Here is a 21,860-nt window from a genome sequence, read left to right as displayed (position 1 = left end):
TTCATTTGTGCTGCTTGTGCACTCAGCTTCAGGCTATGGTGAAGCCTCTACTACCTTATCTTATACAATCATGGAATCATTAGGGTTGGAAAATGCCTCCAAGATCATTTAGTCCAACCTTTCACCAAGCACCTCCGTCCCAACTAAACCACACCACTGAGTGCCACGTCCAGTCATTTCTTGGACACCTCCAACAATGGGGACTCCACCACTTCCCTGGACAGCCTGTTTAAGTGCTTGACAACTTCCATAAAGAAATTCTTCCTGATGGCTGACCTGAACCTCCCCTGGTGCAGCTTGAGGCCATTTCCTCTCATCCTGACACTTGTTGCCTGGGAGAGGAAACCAACCGCCTTTCAGGGAATTGTAGAGAATGATACGGTCTCCCCTGAGCCTCCTGTTCTCCAGGCTCCTCATCAGACTTGTGCTCCAGGTCCTTCACCAGCTCAGTGGTCCTTCTCTGGACTCACTGCAGCATCTCAAAGTCTCCCATGGACTAGGGGGCTCAGAACTGGACACAGGATTTGAGGTAAGGCCTCACCGGTGCTGGGCACAAAGGAACAGTCCCTGCCCTGGTTCTGCTGCCACACTACCCCTGATAAAAGCCAGCACCCCCAGGTGCTTTTCTGCTGGGTCCCCATCTTCAGTAATTACTGAATAACCTGGAGTAATTACTGAATAACCTGGAGAACTTTACTGCCATTCCGGTAATAGGGGAATGCATGAGGATTGGGTTTGACTTTCGTGGGTTTCATGCTCACCTTCATGGGTTGTTATTGCACAGTCATGACATGGTGTTCCCCACCCAGGGAAAGGGAATGGACTTCGGAGTTCAGCTCACTACATTGTTTCAAGTAAGGCAAAGGTGTCAGCTATACAAGATGTCATGGCTACTATCAAGTAATCCAGCACAGGATATCATGTCTGCTTTCTTCTTCAGTCACACTGGAATGCCACATGAGTACATTTAATGGTTGTTAAGATCCAGTTTTAAGGTTCTTGGAAATGCCTCTGCCCGAATTAGGGTGCAAATGAGACCATATGCCAGTGACAATAGTAAGGGTTTTATTTGATGGTAAATATGAGAGAGAGAAAGAAAGACAGAAAGAAAAGACAGAAAAGACAGAAAGAAAGAGAAAGAAAGGAGAGAAAAGAGAGAAAGAAAAAGAAAGAAAAGAAAGAAAAAGAAAAGAGAGAAAGAGAAAGAGAGAAAGAGAAAGAAAAAGAGAGAGAGAGAAAGGGAAAGAGAGAAGGGAGGAAGGGAAGGAAGGGAAAGAAGGAAGGAAGGAAGTAGAAAATAGGTGGGAGGGACAGAAAGAGTGACGGGACAGAATAAGGAAAATATCACCACTCCGTGGATCCCAGCGATGTTTGTTGATCCTCTCCAGCTGGTCTCTTGGTGGTGAAGGTCCCTCCAGAAGGCACAGAGTCTGATGGGTGTACATGCTCAGGCTGGGTGGTATGTCCAGCCACGTCCCCCTGGGGTGGGGGGCAGTCTCTCACAGCAGACTCTGGTCTATTGCATCACGTGCAGCCCTGTGGGGCCAAGCCTCTCACTTGGAAGTCCTGTGGGTGTGCCCTGTGGGGTTGGGGGTTCCACAGCTGGGCCAGTTTGTGTAACGGAGGATGGGTGTTCATTGCCTGTCAGCAGAGGTTGCACCATGCACCCAAAACCTCGTCCTCCCCCCTCGGCTGGGCTGCGGTCTGTGTAAACCTGGCTTCTGTGAGCTCTACTCTCCCCACACCCCAAACTCACCTGGGGATAGTTGCAGCTGGTGGCTTCGGCCCTTTGTGGATGCATACCTTTCCCTCAGCCTGAGATGACTGAACAATGAATTTCCCTTTATCTAAATCAACAGTTCGACTTTCAGTTCAAAGTCCCACTCCTCAGGGAAGCTTCTGCGGTTGTAGCTTCTTTATAATGAGCAAAACTTCATATCAATGTTTGAGGCATGAACTATTTTCAGTCTCTGACAGTGGTGCATAGGCAAATTACATCTGAGCAGTATAAAATTAGCACACTAACTTATTAGTTTGTAATGTAAGGTAAATGTGTCAGCTATACAAGATGAAAAAATAAATTTCATTGCATCTTCTTTGCTTTTTCTTCAGTAGGGTTGATATGGCCTCTTGCTATATTTTAAAACAGTATAAAAATTAATTGATCCTTCATCCAAAACTAAATAATGTACCAAGCAGTATTTACTCAACAGAGAAAGGCTTCTTTATGAAGGAAAAATCCTTTGAATTCAACCTAATACAAAACCTAGGCACCTGATTCAGGATGTCCCTGGACCTTGAAAGTGATCACTACACAGATGTTCTGTTCTTACTAAGAAAACATCTGCAGCTTTGTCCATTGTCAAAGAAAGTTCCTAGGATGCTCCAGGATGGATCTTTCTTTTCTAACACGTGTTTTCCTTCTCTTGCAGTGTTTCCCAGTAGATTATGTGCTCATGTGGTGAAATGTGATGAGATGTAATTATTTTATTGTACACACAAGGTGAAAATGGGACCTTGTGTATGTTAAACAATGAATGAGGTGGAGGTACTATTTTTACTCCCTTTGCATTAAGACAAAACCCTACATAAACATCTTCCAAATGTATGAATTTAACTGTTAAAGAAGCGTTGACGATTTTTGCAGCCAGGTCTCCAGAAAAGACGTAGCCAGTTCCTGAACAAAAAGGGTGGTATCTGTTACCTGGGAATTCTTCTTCTGAAATGTACCATTTACTGGCTTTATTCCGAATAGGCCTGTGCCCTGACATTAAACAGCCTGTGAAATAGTTCTGTGTGGAAGGTGGGAGAGGCCTGAGGAGCTTCTCAATCAGGTGCACTGTATTGACAAAAACGTCACTGTCTGTCTTCATAGCAAACCTCGTGCCACTGCAGTAAGAGGCCACCCACCTCATGCCCATCAGAGTTTTAAGAGTTAAGTTGTTGTAGGTGTCCAGGAAGTCCTGCTGGATAATATCATGATATTGCTCGCTTTCTCTCAGCAGTAAATCCTCATTTGCATCCTGGGTCTTGATGCCAAGCAGGAACAGCCGAACAATGTCAACGCCTGGAACCGCAGTTTCATTCCCCCAGGTCTTTCGGATGGCGTTTCTGTGCTGAAGTTCAGCTGCAGTTGTTGATATCAGCAATACCAAGAAAGGTGCTTTATCTTTGCACTTCTCTTCTTCATTAATAATGAACGTAAATGACTGTGTCGAAGTGGATGTGTTTTTGTTCTCAGATTTCTCATTTTCCGGTGGTAGTTCTCCATTTTCTTTCCCTGAGATTTGTTTGAAATTTGGAAATACTTTTTTAAGTAAACTCGCTTCACTTTCCATGTGACGATCATCACTTTTAGCAAGGCGAGCAGAATTATAAGAATAGGAAATCAAATATATTGCTGTAAAAAAGATGGCAAAAACCAGGAAAAGATTTCTCTTGGTGCGTTGCATAGGACAGAAGAATCCACTACAGTAGCTCATGTTGGCAGCCCTGAAAGGATGCACAAAAAGCACAGATATTTTGTCAGAAGAGCAGCTAATTTGTCATTGTTTTCCTCTGTGACACAGCAATATAAAAGCCACCTTCAGGATTCTGGTCCTTCAGGATTCCTTTCATTTTGTTATTGTTAAAAATATCTTATTATTTGATTTTAGAATGAATTGAAAAAAATGTTCATCAAAGACCAAAAGAAAAAAAACCCTAAAATTTCGTTATTTAGTTTTCAGGCTTTTCTTCCTAAGAGAAATACAGTATGCTAAAAATAGTAAGAAATAAATGAAACTAAATAAATACACTATTAAATGTAATAATTTCATCAGATAGAACAGAAATTATTCAAATCTGTATTTAAATATTGAAATATATGTCAAATATAAAGACAGCTTAACTTCCTATAGGCTTTACAAAAAGTTATCACATAACTGAATCATCCAAAGTTAATGAAATATTATGATTGATTATGGATTCACAGTGTTGGAGGCTATCATGATAAATCAAAAATTTGATACATGGCTGAAAGTGATTGTCTAGGCTCTGTAAAACATTCATGCAGATAGACTTTGAGATCAACTGCCCCCTGCCAGCAACAAACTCTGCAAAGAATGCTTGAAACAAGTGGCTTGGTCTAGATCCATACATTTTAAATGGCTTCAGCTGAAGGATCCCATCCTCCCAGACTGCAAGGACACGTAAAGTATTTGCACTGGAACTCTGCAAATACTGTCACTTTGGGTAGTTCTTTGGGATTCCCATAATAGCCAGTTTCAAATTCTGGCTTCTTTCAATGAAACGATATAGAAATTTACCTAAGTCTTGGAGATGCTCCACAGTTTGCAGGGAGAAGGAGATAATCACATGTATCCCTCACACCATGAACCGGTAAATTCCTGGAGGGAAGTGCAAGTTAAATGTGTTAAAGTGCTTTTCTGGTCTCTGAAGGGTTCTCTACATGTATTTGAAAGGGAGCTGCAGAAGTACAGTAAATCAGATTTTTTCAGATTTTTTCGTGCCAAAACACTATGTAACAGATGCAATGTGTGTAGCTCCCAATCAAACAGCAAAATTAAATACTTATCATCTTTGAAAGTGCAGGTTCATCCCCGTCATACAGCCATGGTATTTTTTGATGGATTCTTTAGTAGTTTCTTGCTGCTCCACAAAGAAATGACAGATTTAGAAGGACTGAAATGATCAGGAATCCTACCCTCTATTCCTATGGAGAATCTGAGGACAAGCTCACAGGTCCTTGAATTTCTGTTCTAAGTCTTTTCCAGAGGAATTATGTATTAACACAAAGGAAAATGCAGCAGGACCTTCACTCTTCTGTTTGATAAGGTAAAAATACTCTGTTGCTTGTAGCAATGAAGCCTGTAAAATGAGACTGGATTTAATAATTTTAGAATAGGCAACAGAAATGCAAAGAAATTAATTTATGCTCAACTATATTAATCTGGATAAAATAGATATCGTATAATCTGAATATAAATGTGTGGTGGATAACCCTTGGCCAGCATCCAAACATTCACCCCACATGCTCACCCCACTTTCCCTCTCCTCAGGAGGACAAGGGGAGAAAATAGGATGAAAGAGTTCATGGGTCAAGATAAAGGACAGGAAGATCACTTACTGGATACCATCTAGGACAGAAAAACCTGGCCAAGATGAATTTAAACGTATTGCTATTTGGGTAGTGAGAAACAGAGACGAAAATATAAAACAGTACATTTTCCCCATTTTTGCTGGGCTCAACTCAACTTCTTTTCTTGCCTCTTCAGCAGCAGAAGTGGGTTGGGAATTAAGGTCCTTCCCTCGTCCTCAAGTTCAAACAAATCTGCTCCAGTGAGAGCGCTCTAAGGGCCACAGTATCTTCAGGGAATGTCCTGCTGCTGTAGGTTGAGAGGAAAAGGGCATAAGGGTATTCTGTGATAAACTGGTCAATGGTTTGATGCAGCTCACATCTATCACACACCTATAAAACATTAAGAACGCAGCAAGTAATAGCTTAGCTCTAGCAATCTTCCATCTTACTTTTTTGGCTCTTTAGAAACTGTATATTTTGGCATCATACATTATTAAACATCCAGGATCCAAAAAACAAAGTAATGTAGAAAAGAGCGTGGGCAGTACGACATCAGAAGTCAAGAGGCATTTCTGTACCCATTAATTGCTTTACTGTTATTTGAAATATAAGAACTTCGGCACATGAAAATAAAAGAGCAGAGGGTAATTTTCAAAGTTCTAAATGCATTCAATATTCTAAGTTTTCTGGATTAAACTAAAAATATTTTGTCAAAGTCTTTGACTTCTGTTTGTTTTGACAGCACAATTCCATTAGGTGAAATCCTGGTGCCACTGTGGAAAGAACAGAAACTTCTAAGAAGACTTTTCTAAGAGGCAGCTAGAAGATTTATTGTTTCAGCTTTGATTGAGTTATTACAAGATTAGTAGAAAATTCATGCTGCTAAAAAGCAAATGGTACCTATGTCTTCAAAAATAATTACAGTTTATCTTGCTTATGACTTTTTAAAATGCCAAGAAGCTCTCAAAATACAATACTCCTTTTCTATTATAATTTTTCACAGAAAAAAGAAAAATACTTTAGAAATAAATGCTTACCCACAATAATTACCCATACCATTAAACCAAAACAATTATAATTATGAAAATTATTTTTCTAAAGCCAACTGTGTAGCAAAATGCAGTGTGTATTAGGTTGCCTTGGGATACACTGATTATTCAGATGCACACGCATTTAACTACATTCAGATTTTAAAATTGCTTCATATGTGCTAAAAAACCCCCATAATTAGGCCTTATTAAAATAATAAAAAGGAAGAAGACGACTGAAAAGGAGTAGAGAAAAACAGGAAAGGAATTAGAAAAAAAGGAAAATTCATATGGTACTGTTTCTTTACATTCCTGTTTATGTTATCTTTTCCTTATTTATTAAAAAAAGACAGATTTGACAGCTTATGAGTGAAAATCTATCTCACTGCATTCTAATTCTATCCTATCTCATCACAGATTTTGGAAGGATTTAAAAATAAAAACCAACTCCTCACATTGTAGTGATGGCTTTTCTTGGTCTTAAAATCAAGAGTCAAACACAGTTAGAAAGGGGAAAAAGGGATTTTACCTTAGTATTTATTTTAAGGATCTTTAGGTGCACTACGTCTAGGTCGAATGTACCAAAATGCACACCCTAATGCACACTCCCAAAAGATCTGGTATATATTATAGGTTTTATTAATTAGCATACCTATCAAAGATTCTTCAATGAGAGGCTTGAATGAGCCCCTCTCCCCAAGGAGCCTTCCCCTGGATGGTTCTATCTTAGTTTACAGAATGTGTTCTGGAGAGGACCTTGGGGTCTGGGACACGCTATCTTCTACTTACGAAGCTTCTAAGATGTTTAGTCTCTTAGCTGAACAAACAAGTCCAAGAATGTAGGCAAAAAGCACTAGGAATACAGAAGTTGTAAAAAGGTGTAACAGGAGTATAAAAGAAAAGGCAAAAATTTTCATGGCATCATTTCTCACTTTTTAGAGGCTAACAAAACTCTACCTTGTCTAGTCTCTACTCTACGTTACCCGCAGAACTGGTTTACACAACCAGCTGCTCCACAGGTTATTACACAAATAACAACTACAGTTACAGCTATTATAAATGTTTCTTTTACCCAGGCCCAGTTTGGTAACCATGAGGTGAGGGTATCAAAAATATGATCAAATTTTAAGGTGTTATTTTCAGAAGCTACTTCATGTAGAATTTGAGTTCACTTCCAAATTTCATCTAAATCTTAATTCTCCCACTTTGGTCCACATAAGAACTTCGGACACATTTTAGATCACAGTCTTATGCAAATCATGGGGTGAACTTTGAACCATGGTAACCAGTTGGGCAAACAGCAAACATGTAAAAAACAGTTTAAACTGCATCTTTCTGATTTGTATCAGTCTCTGTCTTCTTGGTGATTTCGGGAGTGAAGCAAAAATTTTCATGGCATCAGTAGCAATGGTTTGATATTTTCCCATCTTCTTGAAGTAATGATTTTTAAAGTCAGGCCGTTCAAGGTGCTCCCACAAATGGCAAATTTACAAGTAATCTTTTGAGGAAATGTCAGGTGTGTTTGAAGGTGCAAACAGTAGGCTGGCAGAAAATACTGGATAAAGCTGATTTAATCTCAAACTGCCGACTGACAAACACATCACAGCATCTTGACTACTTGGTCTTGGTTTAGTTAAGCCAGCTTTAGGCATGTTGACTAAATGTCCATAAATGAGCTGGGGAGCGAGGGAAGAGGAGGAGATGCACCCACCTAAACTAAAGGCAGCGTCTCCTGGAGAGCGGCTCGGTCAGGGCACTGCCATGTTCTGCAGCCCTTCTGGCTCAGCGCAGACTCACCAGTCCCTTGGGAAGAGCAGGATGTGCAAAGTCCTGGCCCCACCTCCTGCTGGCTCTGTAGGACCTCCCAGCGACGGCCCTGGAGTCAGTGAGATGAACCAATAACTGCCCAACCCCTCTTTTTTGAAACCTGTATTGAATTTCAAACCCAGGTACCACAGGATTTGGAGGATTTGGAGGATTAACTTGGGCATCGCAGCAAAACTTTTTCTTGGTGGTTATAAAGAGAAGCAGAGATTGCAGTTTCTGTCTGTACTAGTTTATGGTTGGGTTACAGGTGAAAAAAAGCTGTCTTAAAACCACACAAGGAGCAGAGAGCTGCTTGTACTCCCTTTTACCGGCACTATTTGGCTTCCCAGAGAACCCAGGTAACCCTTCTGTGGTTTGCATATAGAAACTCATCTAAACATGCACTGCTGAGGCATGACATGGATCAGTGCTGGAGAGAAGAGAGTGAGGAAATAAAATTATCTTGATATGTATTGTTGGAAAGGTCTACATTCCGTTTTTCAAAATTTGAAATAGGATGTTTTTAAGAGTAAAAGATGTGATATGTGATCTTTAAAACCACTGTCTGTTACAATGTTTACAGCAATTTGAACAGGAAATGGCTTAATTAACTGTGAAGAGAATTAAACACTTTGCATAAAGCACTGAAGAAGTATATTAATAACAATTGCACATATTTAAAGGAGCATATGGAATTAATTTAAGAAATGTATAAAGTATTTATCTGCTAGGGTTGTGTAAAATCTTTGTATATGTCCTTTCCTGATTTAAATTATGCCTAGACTGAGCTACTTTCATCAAAATGCTACTTCTACACAGAAACAGTACTTTTTTTTTTTTTCCAATGGAATACTTATTTATTTATTTATTTTAAACCAGAAATATATGAAAAACTGAAGAAGAATTTTAGGTTCTTTTTTTCCTTTACATAAGTACACTGTGGCTTTAAAAACAGTCTCCAAAGAGAATTGAACAGCAAAAGCTATCCTAGAATTTGCTTGTCTCTAGTTAGCTGCTATGTGGTTTTCTTAATGTACACACAAACATGGCTGCTAAATACTTAATCATATAAACAGCACAATTCCCTTCCTGTTTTTATGCAAGCGAAGTGCAATAAAATTTGTCATGGGACAAAAGGAGAGCAGACTGCCGGAGAGGAGCCAAGAATTTGTTAGTCTAACAAAAGTATCCTACCAGAAATATCTACTGGTTTAATTTAATTATTACTAGCAAAAGGGGGAGTGAAGAAGGTGGGGGAAAATAGTTCTACACACAGTCCCTGGTATCTCTCTCTTTTCTGTCACGTCACACTCACCTTGTTTAATGCTCCTCTGCTGGGGTCCTATGAGTAGTGGCACCAGATTTTCTCAAGAAGATGGACAAGGAGAATAGTTTATGGCAAATTGCCAGCGCCTCACAGTCTCTACCAGGAGGAACATCTTGATGTTGATGGCAGTGTCTTTGCTACCCAAGAACTCAGCAGTGCTAATTTCTGTGTGTTCTGCAAGACACCACTTTCCTCTTTCTTTCTTGGTTCTCAGTTGACATGAAGCCTGATTTTATTACACGTGCTCTGTTGACTTTGGGTATTTCCTTCTTCTGTTCTTTAACTAAATGACACTGACTAAATTCCGCTTTATCCAGCTGCCAACACTGCATTCTAGCAATAAGTACTTAGATACTCGTCACACTTTTCCTTGGTTATCATCCCATATGTACATTCCCCTGTACTACCCTATACTTCCCTTTCAGAACCATGGAACAGGTACTCAACACAAAGCAGCTATTTGCTGCAGAAATAAAGACAAATAACTCGCAGGTGTTGGGCCACAAAGTTGTGGAAAGCCAAAGTAATCAAGTAACTACACAATTTGTTGTCCCAGCTTTAAAAAGCTAGAACAAAGCTCCAGCCCTCATCCTGTTAACTGACCTGAAGAAAGAAACTTGTGAACTTATGTGAACTATACGCAAGGGTGCGCTTAGGAGCATAGTGGAGAGAGTAATCTAGTAATGCTACAGCAATTTGCTGTCTCACATCTGGGTTTGTGTTTGTTTTGTTTTTCTTTTAATTAAAATAAACTGCATTGTCAGCAATTGTTAGCAGTATACAGATAAGAGAACATTGGTTCATATCTACATGGATCATGTGGGAATTTATGAAAGGTGCCAGGTGACCAGTCTCCCTTAGAAAATGCCATTCTAGTGGAAAGAACAAGGACACTTCTGAGCAGTACTTCTAAAGGATAACATCCTCCACAGTTTTAGGTTCTTTGGCAGATGCAAACAGAATATAAGTATTCACCTGGATAAACAAAGTGTGATGCTGAGAATGAACTGTTGGTCTACAGTTCTCCATAGAGAACTAAACAGAGACTTTAGCATGGCTTTTAGACCACAAGACACCCCAAAATGGTATCAGTTTTAACCATGTCATTTCTGACAAATGTCTGCTTGTACCTTTCTAATGTGTATTTAAATAATTTAAACCCTGTAATCTTCCAAAGCATCTATTTAATGTAATGCCTCATTACACTGTTTTCTTAATCCCAACTGATATTCCCATGCTACTTAAATTCATCACCTCTTGAAGCATTGAAAAAAAAATACTCTTTTTCTCTTTGATAACTTCTCCCTTGTCTTAACTTGACATGTTTGCTGAACTTCCAACCACTCTCATTTCTCCTTCTTAGTTCTCTCCAGTGGATCTACATTTACCTGAAAGGACAAAGGGGACTCATTACCTCAGGTGAAGCCTTTCCCTGGGGGAGGAGAATGGAAGGATTACTTTATGTGTCCTCCAGGCTTTTGCACACTTTTTTCTTTTTTCTTTTTTTTTTTTTTTTCTAAACCATTAGATTGCTGATCCACATGATCTGCTGTGTAGTGATCCACTTATTTCTGGCAAAGCAGTAAGTGTCTTCGGTGAGCTCAAGGTGCTTCTACACAGATTATGGAACTGTTGTACCTTCCATTACAATCACTTTAGACCCTTTCCTGAGTTAGGCTTTAGAAAGGTGTGTGATCACTGTGTCAGTCATTGTCACTGCAGACACAGAGCACTGACCACCCCGTTGAATATTTCTTATCTATGTACTATGGCACAGAAGATATTTGACTCTTTAAAGATATTCAGAAGTGCATCATTTAAATAAAAATGTAATCATTTAATGGTTTAATTAAATGATTTGCATATAATAATTTAAAGGCAAAAAGAGGTGCTTGTATTCAAGCTATAAATACTCTTATATGTCTAAGCAGAGGCAAAATAGATAAAACTTTCCTACCTAGAGAAGTGTGGGGTTTTTGATGGGAAGGGTTTTGTAATGACGCCATCTTGTGATCATGGCCAAAATGATGCTGTCTGCAAATACAGCAGTGTTTCATTTTAGCTACTTGAGGCTCAGGCAGTGAGTGAACACACAACGTCAGCATCAAACTGATGGCATCGGGTACCTATCGGCTTTGTCCCTTTTCTTTGTTTGACCCAAACTGTTTCTCCATGGTTGGCTTTTCATCAGGTGGGTCTTCAACAGATAATCCAAACCGAAGGTGCCAAACACAGCTCCTCATAGTTTATGAATGTTGAAATCCCCACAAACTTGAGGTTGCTGCATATAAGGAACTGGCTCTAGAATTTCTTTGAAAATTATACCTCATACAGAGTCTTCTATCCAGGTTTATTTAGGAATTTACACATACCATTTTAACAGAAGTGGGTCTTTGCAAGGATAATACTACTTCACTATATACACAGCCACCTTCAATATCTACATTTTACTATAATTAACTAGAATTAACATGTAGATAGGGCAGTATGAAAAATTCAATTTAAGATCTGGAATCAGCAAGGAGAGAGTTTATATTTTAAAACAAACAAAAAAAGTAGCTTAGACAGAGATTGGAAGCATGAGACTCAATATTTGCTTGTTTGCTGCAGCTGTGTCTGGATTCTTAACTAAATTTATCATGGGCACAAGAACCAGAACTACATCCCTTTTCTTTATTAACTTTAGTACTTGGCTAAGTTTTTATAGGAATTATAATAAGTTAGAATAGCTATTTGTATTAGAGATGTTTGGATAATTTATATTTTATAATTAAAAATTCCGACAATAAGGAGTTTCTTAGATCAGTTACAACAAAAATTAACATAAATTTAATTATGGGTGTTTATGTGTGGGTAGTTCATAAACAACTAGTCTGCAGGATTAGTGTCTCCTGATGCCTTATGTGGAGACCTATAAAAGCTGCAGGATGCTGAAAGTCTTTCTTGCCTCATCTCTTGGTTAGTCATGAACTGCTGTAATTTAATTCAGCAAAAAATGACATTTATAAAGCTTCATTATTTGCTGGAACACGAGCTCCTAGTTCTGTCTCCACAGGGGGATATGCACATGGAAAGTCCTGAGCATTTCTGTTCAGCTGTCACTGGCTGTAATTCAAGGGACTTGTTCACTGCAGGGACCGAGAATGTTCCTTCACCAGTGGAACTGTGGATCTCGTGTTCTTCTGTGCACAGGCTCACCACAGGAAGTCAAAACACAGGATGGGAAAAGCAGAACCCTCTCCAGCTGGGAAAGGCACTGAACCAGCTCTGTCCTCTCCTGGATAGAGTGCTACCTTCATCTCCCTGTGGTGGCTGCCACGTATTTTAATGTCACTCTTATGCATCAGGCATGAGCAATGAGTACTCCTCAGATCTCCAAAAGATGAAATCAAAATGTCCCCTTGTTGGACTATTCTGACCCAGAGGTGAGGTTAGGGGGAGATGGGCAGAAGCTGGCAGCCTTTCCCACACAGCTGCTGCTGTGAGCATGTGCAGAGACAGTACACAGAGACCCTGAGAAACGCCCCCAGTGAAAACACAGGCACCAGTGGATTTTCAGGTGCTGTGGGGATAGATGGGAGTTTAGTTGAGACTTTCAGTTTTCCCTGTATACATCTGAATTTCACACTGATCTTCCTTTATGCAGTCCATTGCATTTGGTAAATAATTTTCTGCTGCATTTGATAAATAATTTCGCTATCTAAAGCCACACTGTATTTCAAGGAGACCCAAGGTGATGTTGACCATTGGAGCTCCCAGGATTGTTGACGGCTACCTGACCCAGGCACGGGTTTTACCATCTATATTTTTAGGTCTGTGTTTCTTTTCTAAACCTTTAAAACAAGCTGCCATAAATGAGGGGGGAAATCATCTTCATTCAGGGCTTGTAAGGAAAAATTTGCTTGTATAGAGAATTATATCTTACCAAGGAAACTATGCCATGAATTCCACGCAAGATTAAATCCTCATTTTCAGACAATTCCAAAGAAATACCAGCATAGGGATCTGCATACCTCTCATCATCTAACTTGGCCAAAGACAGCTGCAAATCCAGATGCGAGGGTGTTTGGTCCTCCAGCATAACTGTTTCAAAACCCCAGCATCATGTTTCAGTTATAAAATAATGAGAAGATACAAAGAGCAGGGTTAAATAAAATTTAAAAGCACCTTTACTTTCCTGAGTGAGAATATCTAAACTATACCCTTCACCTTTCTGCTGGACCCCCAGGCACTTACTCTCAGTCCTGACAGTCAAGAAGGACTCCTTTAGGAGCTGTTTAGCAAGTTGTCATAGTTGTCACTGTCAGGCAGTTGCACTGTCACATTTGGACAACTTTCAGCAAAATGGGCCATAAAAGGGCAAAATTTTGGTGTGCAAAAGGCACTTCAAAAAGGGAACGTCTTACAAGTGTTTTTAATATCTTGTAAGATAAAGTATCTTCTGAACTGATTCGTTTAACAAATTCTGGGAAGGAAGATTTTTCTCACTTTACAGTTTAAGGGATTTTGTGATTTTGTGCTACGTCTTAAATCCTCCACTAGGCTAAGAAGAAGGATGCACTGAAATGATCATATTAATCATACTGGACTGAAGGATGAGTATAAACAGGACTCGCTTTTCTGGCACTCATGCAGATGTTCAGGTTACACAGTAGAGAGAACAGTTTTCACTGGTATGGAATGCTCTACAAGCTGTACTGTGGTTTTACATAACTAGTTCAAAGTATTTGTATGTATTAGTTCAAAGAGGAACTATAAACTCTTCTGTGGGTGTAACTGGTATTCCTTTATCGTGGCTTAGTCTTAGCTGGGCCTGTAGATGGTGGTGTAACCCCACTAATAATGTAGTGACATATGAGGATATTCATTTTTGTCACTGGCCAATACCCAGCTCATGTTACAGAGTAGTCATAAAATCCATGTGTTATCAGTCTCCATAAAACTAGCTGGTAGTACCAGTTCAGGTTTTTTTGGAAAACTGTCTGGTTTACAGCATCTGAGTTTGCCTTCTTACTGTCCACGACAACCAAATCGTTATTTCCTAGAACAGATTGCACAGAAAACACTCCACTGTAATAAAATAAGAATTTTTTTTATGTTCCCGTGGGGGGAAAAAATTAGAATTGTCATTTTAGTCTGGTACCTAAACAAACACTACTTTTATGTCAGCAAAGTTTAAAAAAGTAGCCTTGTGGGAAAACAAATTCTTAGAATGTATCACATAGTCTTTTCAGTACATACTTTTGTAGTGCTTTAAACATCAAGAGCAGAACAAGAAAGTAAATTTGGAGTATTTACCAATAAACTTCATCAATTCAGAATGAACTTAAGCGTAAACTGCCAAGAAAAATGTTGTTCTACATTGTTCTACATTAAACAATGGGTTATGAAGACTGAGCTGATTGCATTGAAATGATTTAATGGTTATTTTTTGATTCAAAATAAGTTTCACTTCCTGTGGACAGAGTTTCTGAGTTAGAAAACTCAATTTTCAAAATCCCTTCTACAAAGCTTGAAGAAATTGTACTTTCCTAGTCATTATGGAGAGCACAGGAATAGACCAAACCTTTATCAAGACACTTACTGAGTACATTGTACATAACATAATGAGATATTTTTAAGTTCTTTGATCACTTCTCAGACTGGATTCTGAAAGGAAGGATAAGATACCTTTTCCCTTATGTCATGGTATGTGTCGTGGAGTATGTTCCCAGCACACTGTTTCGTGGGATCCTCTTGACTGCATGGGAATTCACATCACAGGAATTGTGTGACCTTGTTCATACAAGCATAGTTAGCTCACATCATTCGTGAACAAATGAAGAGGGTTTAATCCACAGGCTTCTCAAACACAAAACATTACCTGCAAGGCAGATTCAATGCTTTTGGACTGATATATGTTATTCCTACACTCTGTAAATGCCTTGGGTTCTGTGCTTCTGAAGCAAACCAAATATCAAGTAATTGCAGTCCTGAAAATGGATATATATCAGTGCCATGTATTATAGAAAAAACTTGTGAAATCAAGATAAACAGCAACATATTGTCCTAAAAAAACCCCTTTTTCCCTGAAGACAACAAATAGAAAAGCAAAAGATCAGCCACTAAAAATATTTGGCTTTCTAACATGAAGTTAAACTGTTACTTCCTTATCAAAGACTCAGAACTTTTTCACCAGAGTTCTGGATTACACTGTTATGTTTTAAAGACAAGACCATGAAGGTTAATAGGAAATTCTGTGAGCAACAGAAATTGTAAGTTCTGAAAAATTTATTACAGCATACTTAATGCATATGGCTGACCTAGAAAAGCAATGATGTATGCAATGTTCTAAAATTAGTATACGAAGCGGTAAAAACTGATGACTTTTGTGATGACTTGCATTCTTCTTCAGTTATGCTCTCCCTATTTCTCTTAGTGATTTCAGCTACATCATATAATGTAGTAGGTGAAAAAAAATGTAGTTAAAAATTGTCTCAAGGAAAGTACAGAAAGAAGTATTTAGACATGCACCCTTTTTTTTCCCACTGAGTTCTAATTTCTTCCATTTTCTACCACACCTTGAGCTCCTACATTTTGTTTACATAGTCTGTGAATCAGTTTTGTACTTCAGAACACTGTCATATATAACAAGAATCATAGTTTTGAACTGTAGGAGTTGTCATAACATGGAAGTAGTAGCAAAAGGGAAGCTACACTCAGCAGCAAAAGCAATGGAAAGCAAATTTAGTGATGCTGCACAGAAACTTTCCCAGCTCTCAGAATAGCACTTTGCTGGGTATTTCCCTCATAATCAAAAGTTCCCAAAGGAAGAAATGCTCTTTGCTATCCTCAGAGAATAAAGTAATCTAAAAAGCAAAGGCTCCAACTCTAGAACTCTGTGACCACTTCCAAATTTCTTACTTCATGTGAAAGCAATGAGATACTTTGTCTTTGCATTACTATCTTAAATACAACATAGTGTGCTAATAGGAAGGGAACAGAGAACTAAGAGCTGAAACAACACTAATGTGTCCTAAGTTTAGAGATAAGCAGGTCATTGTAAGCAAAAGACCAAGACCTTTGAAAAATCTGACAATATTTTAATATAAACAGGTTTGTTCTTTAGGATTAAAATCGTATGGAAGTAATAAAGTATTCTATTGTTTTATATATAGCAAGAATAAGAATCAATTGGAAGCTTCTAAGTAAATTTTGATGAAAAAAGTATATGCTTTTTACAAGCTGGCTGTTCACTTTGCCTGTGCATGCAGGAGAGTCCCTTAATTTTTCTGTTTTGGTGCTATCTCCATGGTCTTAGAAAATAATTTTTCCATCCAAACAAAACTGACCAGTGAAATGAACCTGGGTTTCACACATCCCAGAGTATTTCTTCACTTACTGAACCAACACACATACTCTTACAGGGCTTTTTCTCCTTTATATCTTCTATTTGCGGGCTGCAGAGAGGAAAACCATCAATTTTCAAATACATTGAAAAGGTTTTGATTGTTTATTGTTGTAGCTGAAACATTTCAAAAGTAGAAGTTTCCAGGAAACTGTCAGCACAAGTAAAAATACTTGAGGCGTGTTCATGAAATCCTGTTAAGCTAAATTTCCTCTAAGAGCATGGTGTGAAGGAATGCAGCTTTTGTTCCTCCTTTCCTTCATACCTTGTTTCTGAGGTGTGGGAAATGATCAAACTCCTAACACCACCCTCCTCAATTTCTTATGCACAACTATGCAAATACAACAATTTAAAATCGTGCTTATGATTTCCTTCATTACGGAAGCTGCCATAATCACTTTATTTCCTTATAGAAACAATTAAATCCCAAGTTATTTGTTCCCTTTTTTGTAAATAATAGTAAATGGTTCTTATGCTAGACAATTCAGATTATCGCTCACAAGGGCCATCAAGTTATGGATGCACTAAAGTGCAGCAAGAATAAAATATCTACCACCTTAGAGCTTATGAGGTGTCCAAAAATCTTGGAAATTCTAATGGGCTGTGATGTATTTTGCCACTGCGAGTGACTTTCACAACTTGCTGTGCAACAAATGATTTAACCATTGCCAATCTGTTCTTGGAAATTAAAGGCATTAATTAAAATGCACTTCCTTGTTACTTGCAATGCCATCCTCCTGTAAGCAGAAATGCACGGAGAAGAAATCCCCCTTCAGTGTGAACTTCAGCAAGAAGGGTAAGAACTAGTTTGACAAGCTTTTCAAATAGCCCCGAAAAAATGTTCCAGAAGCATTACTTCAGCACTAAGGTGGTGTTTATGCAGGTCTGAAGATACGAGGTAGACTACGGAACCATAAAACTGATACTTGAGACAAGTACCATTTTACTTCTCTCTTGCTTCTGTTTCCAGCTTTCCTTTTCTTCATCCAGTTTTAATTTAACCTTTATGACTTGTGTAAGAATATCTATTTGAAACTGAAACCCTACCCTCTGTTAAGAGGATACATCCTGACCCAAACCCAATGTTCTTAGCAGTTTTAAATTCGGTATGGAAAAAAACCAACCCCAAATGATCTCCTCTGTGCACGTACAATAAAATGTGCAAAGTACTCTATAACATAATACATAAACTTTATTTCCTACCTGTCTAACTGCACTGCGACATGATATACTTTACATTAGCTATTATTTCTGCAAATTCTCATTTTCTCTGTCAAATGATGCATGAAAGCGAGAATCACTACAGCTTAATGGAATAAGCCTCTTATCAGTGCTATATATCAAAGGCATCCCTCTATGAACACCTAAGGACAGAGGGATCATAAGTTCTAAAACAATTTCACTTGAATTCACAATAGGTCACTGGGTGTGAGGTTTTGCTGCTGCTGTTTATTTTTCCCTTGCTGTGGGGACAAGGATCAGCGTTATGCTGTTATTTGTTCTTTACAGGCTTATGTGTGCTGCAGGTCAGTAGGGGGTTACAGATAAAGAATGATGTCAAGAGGAACTTCTCTGTCTTGAAGAAGCACTCAATTTGTCTCTGTTGCACAAGTTTGGAAAAGAAAAAAAGCATATTTGAAATAATTTATGTAATAATATCAATGTTTCGTGTAACAGCATCAACATAATATGAGTAATATAATAATTAGGAATTGATGCAGCAGCAAAAAGAGGCTGGAAATAGTCTTTTATATCCAAGTCTTTATCACATAGGCTATGCCCAAAGAAGAGTGGCCCAGGTTTGCGGTAAGCTACAAGGAGCGATGAGGCAGGAGAGGGGAGAGAAAGAGAATTCAAGTCCATGACTACCTTGACCTGGGCTGATCTCCTCTGCATCTCTTCTGAGTCTGTGGTAACAGTATTTTGTAGCTGCAAGAGAGACAGCATGATTCAAGTACCATCCTGGAAGAGAGGAAAACAGTCTTTGATAAATGAAAATCAAATAAAAAATATTCCCAGCTTACCTTTGTAGAGGGCAGAGGGAAGTCCAGGGCTGTGTAAAAGGTTTCAAACAGCACAGTAAGAATTCAGAAAACTTTTCATATATGCCCTCTTTTTGCACACTGTTGAAAGGCAAACTTCAGCTTTCATTTCTTTTAATCACATCAAGCTTATGATGTTGTGGGACAAATTGATTCTGACTGAAAGTGTTCAGCTGGCTGCCTACTACTACTTCCCTTTTCCACCTTCATTATCAAGTTGCATCTTAGCTAGATCTTCCAGCTATTTGGAGATTTAACTTATACAATCTCTGCTTCGTCTTAGTTGCACCCTCTTTTGGATTCAGTCAAGAGGTAATTAATACTTTTTTTACAGGAAGTCTATTATGTTATTATACTGAGTTTCATATTTTTCATACTTTAGAGGGTGTGTTTCTTGCCCTGAGAAAAGGGCTGTGCCCACAACATCCTATTTGCTCCAGAACTTTTGACTTCAATCTGTTTTTTTTTTCTGTCATTTCCTGGTGGTTCTGTGACATAGCATTTATCTGGGATGATTTCCTCTATCTTAGCAAAGCACTGAGATGAAGCAAAGAAAGAGTGAATTATTTCAGTGAAACCTGACAAAGTTTCAAAAAAGCTAATAATTATTTGCATTTTTTTAAGAAGCTGGACAAACAGATTTCAAAAAGTTTCTGCCTTTGCAGCAGAAGAGTCATGTAATACTGTGCTCACAAGTATTCAGCTCACAGGTGAAGCAGTGTGAGCAGGAAGGGGACAGACAGAAAAGTGCTGACAGAGGCACCTGTACCAACTTCCTGTGTAAGAAGGGACAGTACAGCTGGAGGCATGGAACCGATATTAATTCATTTTTTCTTTGTGAGGCCATGAAGGTTTTATTTTTCTAACCCTTTTTTCTCAGTTCAAAGAACATTTGACAAGGGCTGACTCGGTGAACCAATCTTTTTAGTGTGATTTATGGAATCAAGTCATGAATCTTTAAACCCGGTGATATAAATTATATCTTCAAAGTATCATGAATTGCTGAATATTATATTATTTTCCAGTTTTAAAGGTTCTGAAGCAGAGAGCAAAACCAGCACTGTGTGATGAATGCTGTCAATTACACAACACAAAATCAACACTTGATCCTATAGGTTATATGTGACTTTGGACCCTAAGTAAAGAGGATCTGTAAACTGCAAATTCAAGAATAGTGCAACCAGATTAATAAAAAGGGCTCAGAGTGGTCATAGACATTAGTAATAAATACTGAAATACTTCCACCATGTTTCATGATCATACTTTGTCTATTTCAAACACTTCTGAATTTTGCTATTGTATTGAAAATGATGAATTATTTCCTCTCCTGTACACATCTACTAATGTAAAGAAATTGCTGACAATCAACTCACCTTTCAAAAGCCACATTATCTCTCCAGGACCTGCTTCCTCTGCAGGTGAAGTTGCCTTATCAGTTCAAGAACAACAAGTGAGAATGCTCTAATGAGTAAAAGAACTAGTGCACTTAGCAGAAACCATGGAAGACTGGTCAAAAGTACCAGTATGTCCACTGCAGTACACAAGAAATAAACAGATATACTTGGGGAAAGGTGCAAAACTACTCCATCCTCATCAGTATCTTAGCAAAATCCATGCTTGTCTAATATCTCATTACAATGATGACCTAGCAGACAGAACATAACTCCATAATCAACCCAACTGCTCAAAGCCAATACTCTCTGCTCACACCCTATTTCCGCACTTGTGGAACTCTAATTCCAAGGATTTTACACTGATAATGAGATCAGACTCTCACTTCCTAAAAAAAACCAACAAACCAAACACCCAAAGTGATGAAAGCCATAAAATGCAATTTAGGGGGCACCAAATCACCAAATTGCAGCCACAAGTCTGTTGAATTAGCAAAGTGTGAAGAAGGTTCCTGGATGATGTTTAGTCGCCTTTCACTGTCAACAGATAACTGAGTTTGTTTTCTTCTGGTTCAAGTGTCTTTTCAGGACCCACACACCTGGATCAGCTTCTCAATACAAGTTATGAATTTTAGCTGGCAAATAGAATAATGACCACATTTTAAAAAGACAAAGAGCATCCTACTTTAGATACCAATTTTAGAAAAAAGGGTAAATCTCTGCCATGTTTCTCTCCACTGACAATAAGAGGAATCAAGAGAATGAGTCTGGATGTGGACAAATGTATCCATGATATTTTTTTAAATAGATCCCATCCCTTCCCAGCCCTCTCTTCTCTGATGACTTACTCATGCTCCTTCCTCTTGTTATGGTCAGCATTCTTTTCCATTGGGATCTCACAATTAACACATTATTTATGCTTATTATATGTACTGTAACAGAAATTCTGCAGTTAAGTATAAACTGATCAATGCTCTAAAATGTTAAAATGTATTTTCCACCTTTTATTTAATGTCAAATAACACTTTAATTACATATAATATAGTAATGCCCAGAAATAAACAAGAATGCCTACAGAGATGTTAATTTGCATTGATGTAACTGAAGTATCAGTTACATTGCAGTGTGTAAGGTACAGGTCTGATTCTAACTGAAAATGGATAACTTATGAGGGGTTTTTGTTTTGTTGATCCATATGATAATTTGTGGGGGGAGGGGGAGAGCAAAAGGAAACTTGCTCATATATTTTGCATAATAAACATATGTGATCAGAAAAATGCTTTGGAATTCAAGTAACAAACCAGTCAGCAAAAACTTTACAGGAGGATAAGCCTAAGGTCTGATTTTTTTCTAGTTATTATTGTAGGTGACAAAAGAATCCTATGTATTAAACAAAACTTTTCTTTGAAAATGTATCACAACTCCTTGGGATTGTCAGCTATTACTGTGACATCACCTGTGATTAACTGTCTGTCATTTTGTGGGAACTGGGCCCCAATCACAATGGGTGATATTCCTCAGTCCACCAAATCCCCTGTGCCAAAGGGACTCCAGATGCTCCAGCAAGCCTAATCCTGGTTGGTTTTTCGTTTGACTGCCGTCTCTGCCAGCTGAATCATTATCAGACAGTTGCCACACATGCCCTGTAGGATACCTGTAACCCCCTATTTTCACTTCTCTACTTTTCAATTACTTCTCCATCCCTACTATCAGCTACCTTTTTGCCCCCATCCACCTTTTTTATCCACTGTGTCTCCTAAATTCCAGTCAGCTTCTGCCTCTAGTGAAGGCCACTAGAA

At 38.5% G+C, this 21,860-nt stretch overlaps 1 protein-coding gene across 1 annotated transcript; it reads right to left on the bottom strand.

Annotated features, from left to right (window-relative positions):
• Positions 1 to 1,493: 1,493 nt before the first annotated feature.
• On the bottom strand, positions 1,494 to 13,354 carry LOC121665547 (beta-1,3-galactosyltransferase 2-like). Its single transcript, XM_042029896.1, has 4 exons — positions 13,255 to 13,354; positions 4,706 to 4,869; positions 4,308 to 4,388; positions 1,494 to 3,492 (listed from the first exon to the last, which is right to left on the bottom strand). The coding sequence occupies exon 4, from the start codon at positions 3,480 to 3,482 to the stop codon at positions 2,406 to 2,408; it is 1,077 nt and encodes a 358-aa protein (XP_041885830.1). The 5' UTR covers positions 3,483 to 3,492; positions 4,308 to 4,388; positions 4,706 to 4,869; positions 13,255 to 13,354; the 3' UTR covers positions 1,494 to 2,405.
• Positions 13,355 to 21,860: the final 8,506 nt, after the last annotated feature.

The sequence above is a fragment of the Corvus kubaryi genome, unplaced genomic scaffold (assembly GCF_017639235.1).
Source record: "Corvus kubaryi isolate FWS band 111438036 unplaced genomic scaffold, C.kubaryi_AGA036_p1.0 37334, whole genome shotgun sequence".
NCBI classification, from domain to species: Eukaryota; Metazoa; Chordata; class Aves; order Passeriformes; family Corvidae; genus Corvus; species Corvus kubaryi.
The sequence above is the reverse complement of the archived record's forward strand: the minus strand, read 5'-3'. Positions and strand labels throughout refer to the sequence as shown.

Coding starts and splice junctions, on each gene's coding strand:
- LOC121665547 (XM_042029896.1), bottom strand. CDS start 3,482: ATGAGCTACTGTAGTGGATTCTTCTGTCCTATGCAACGCACCAAGAGA.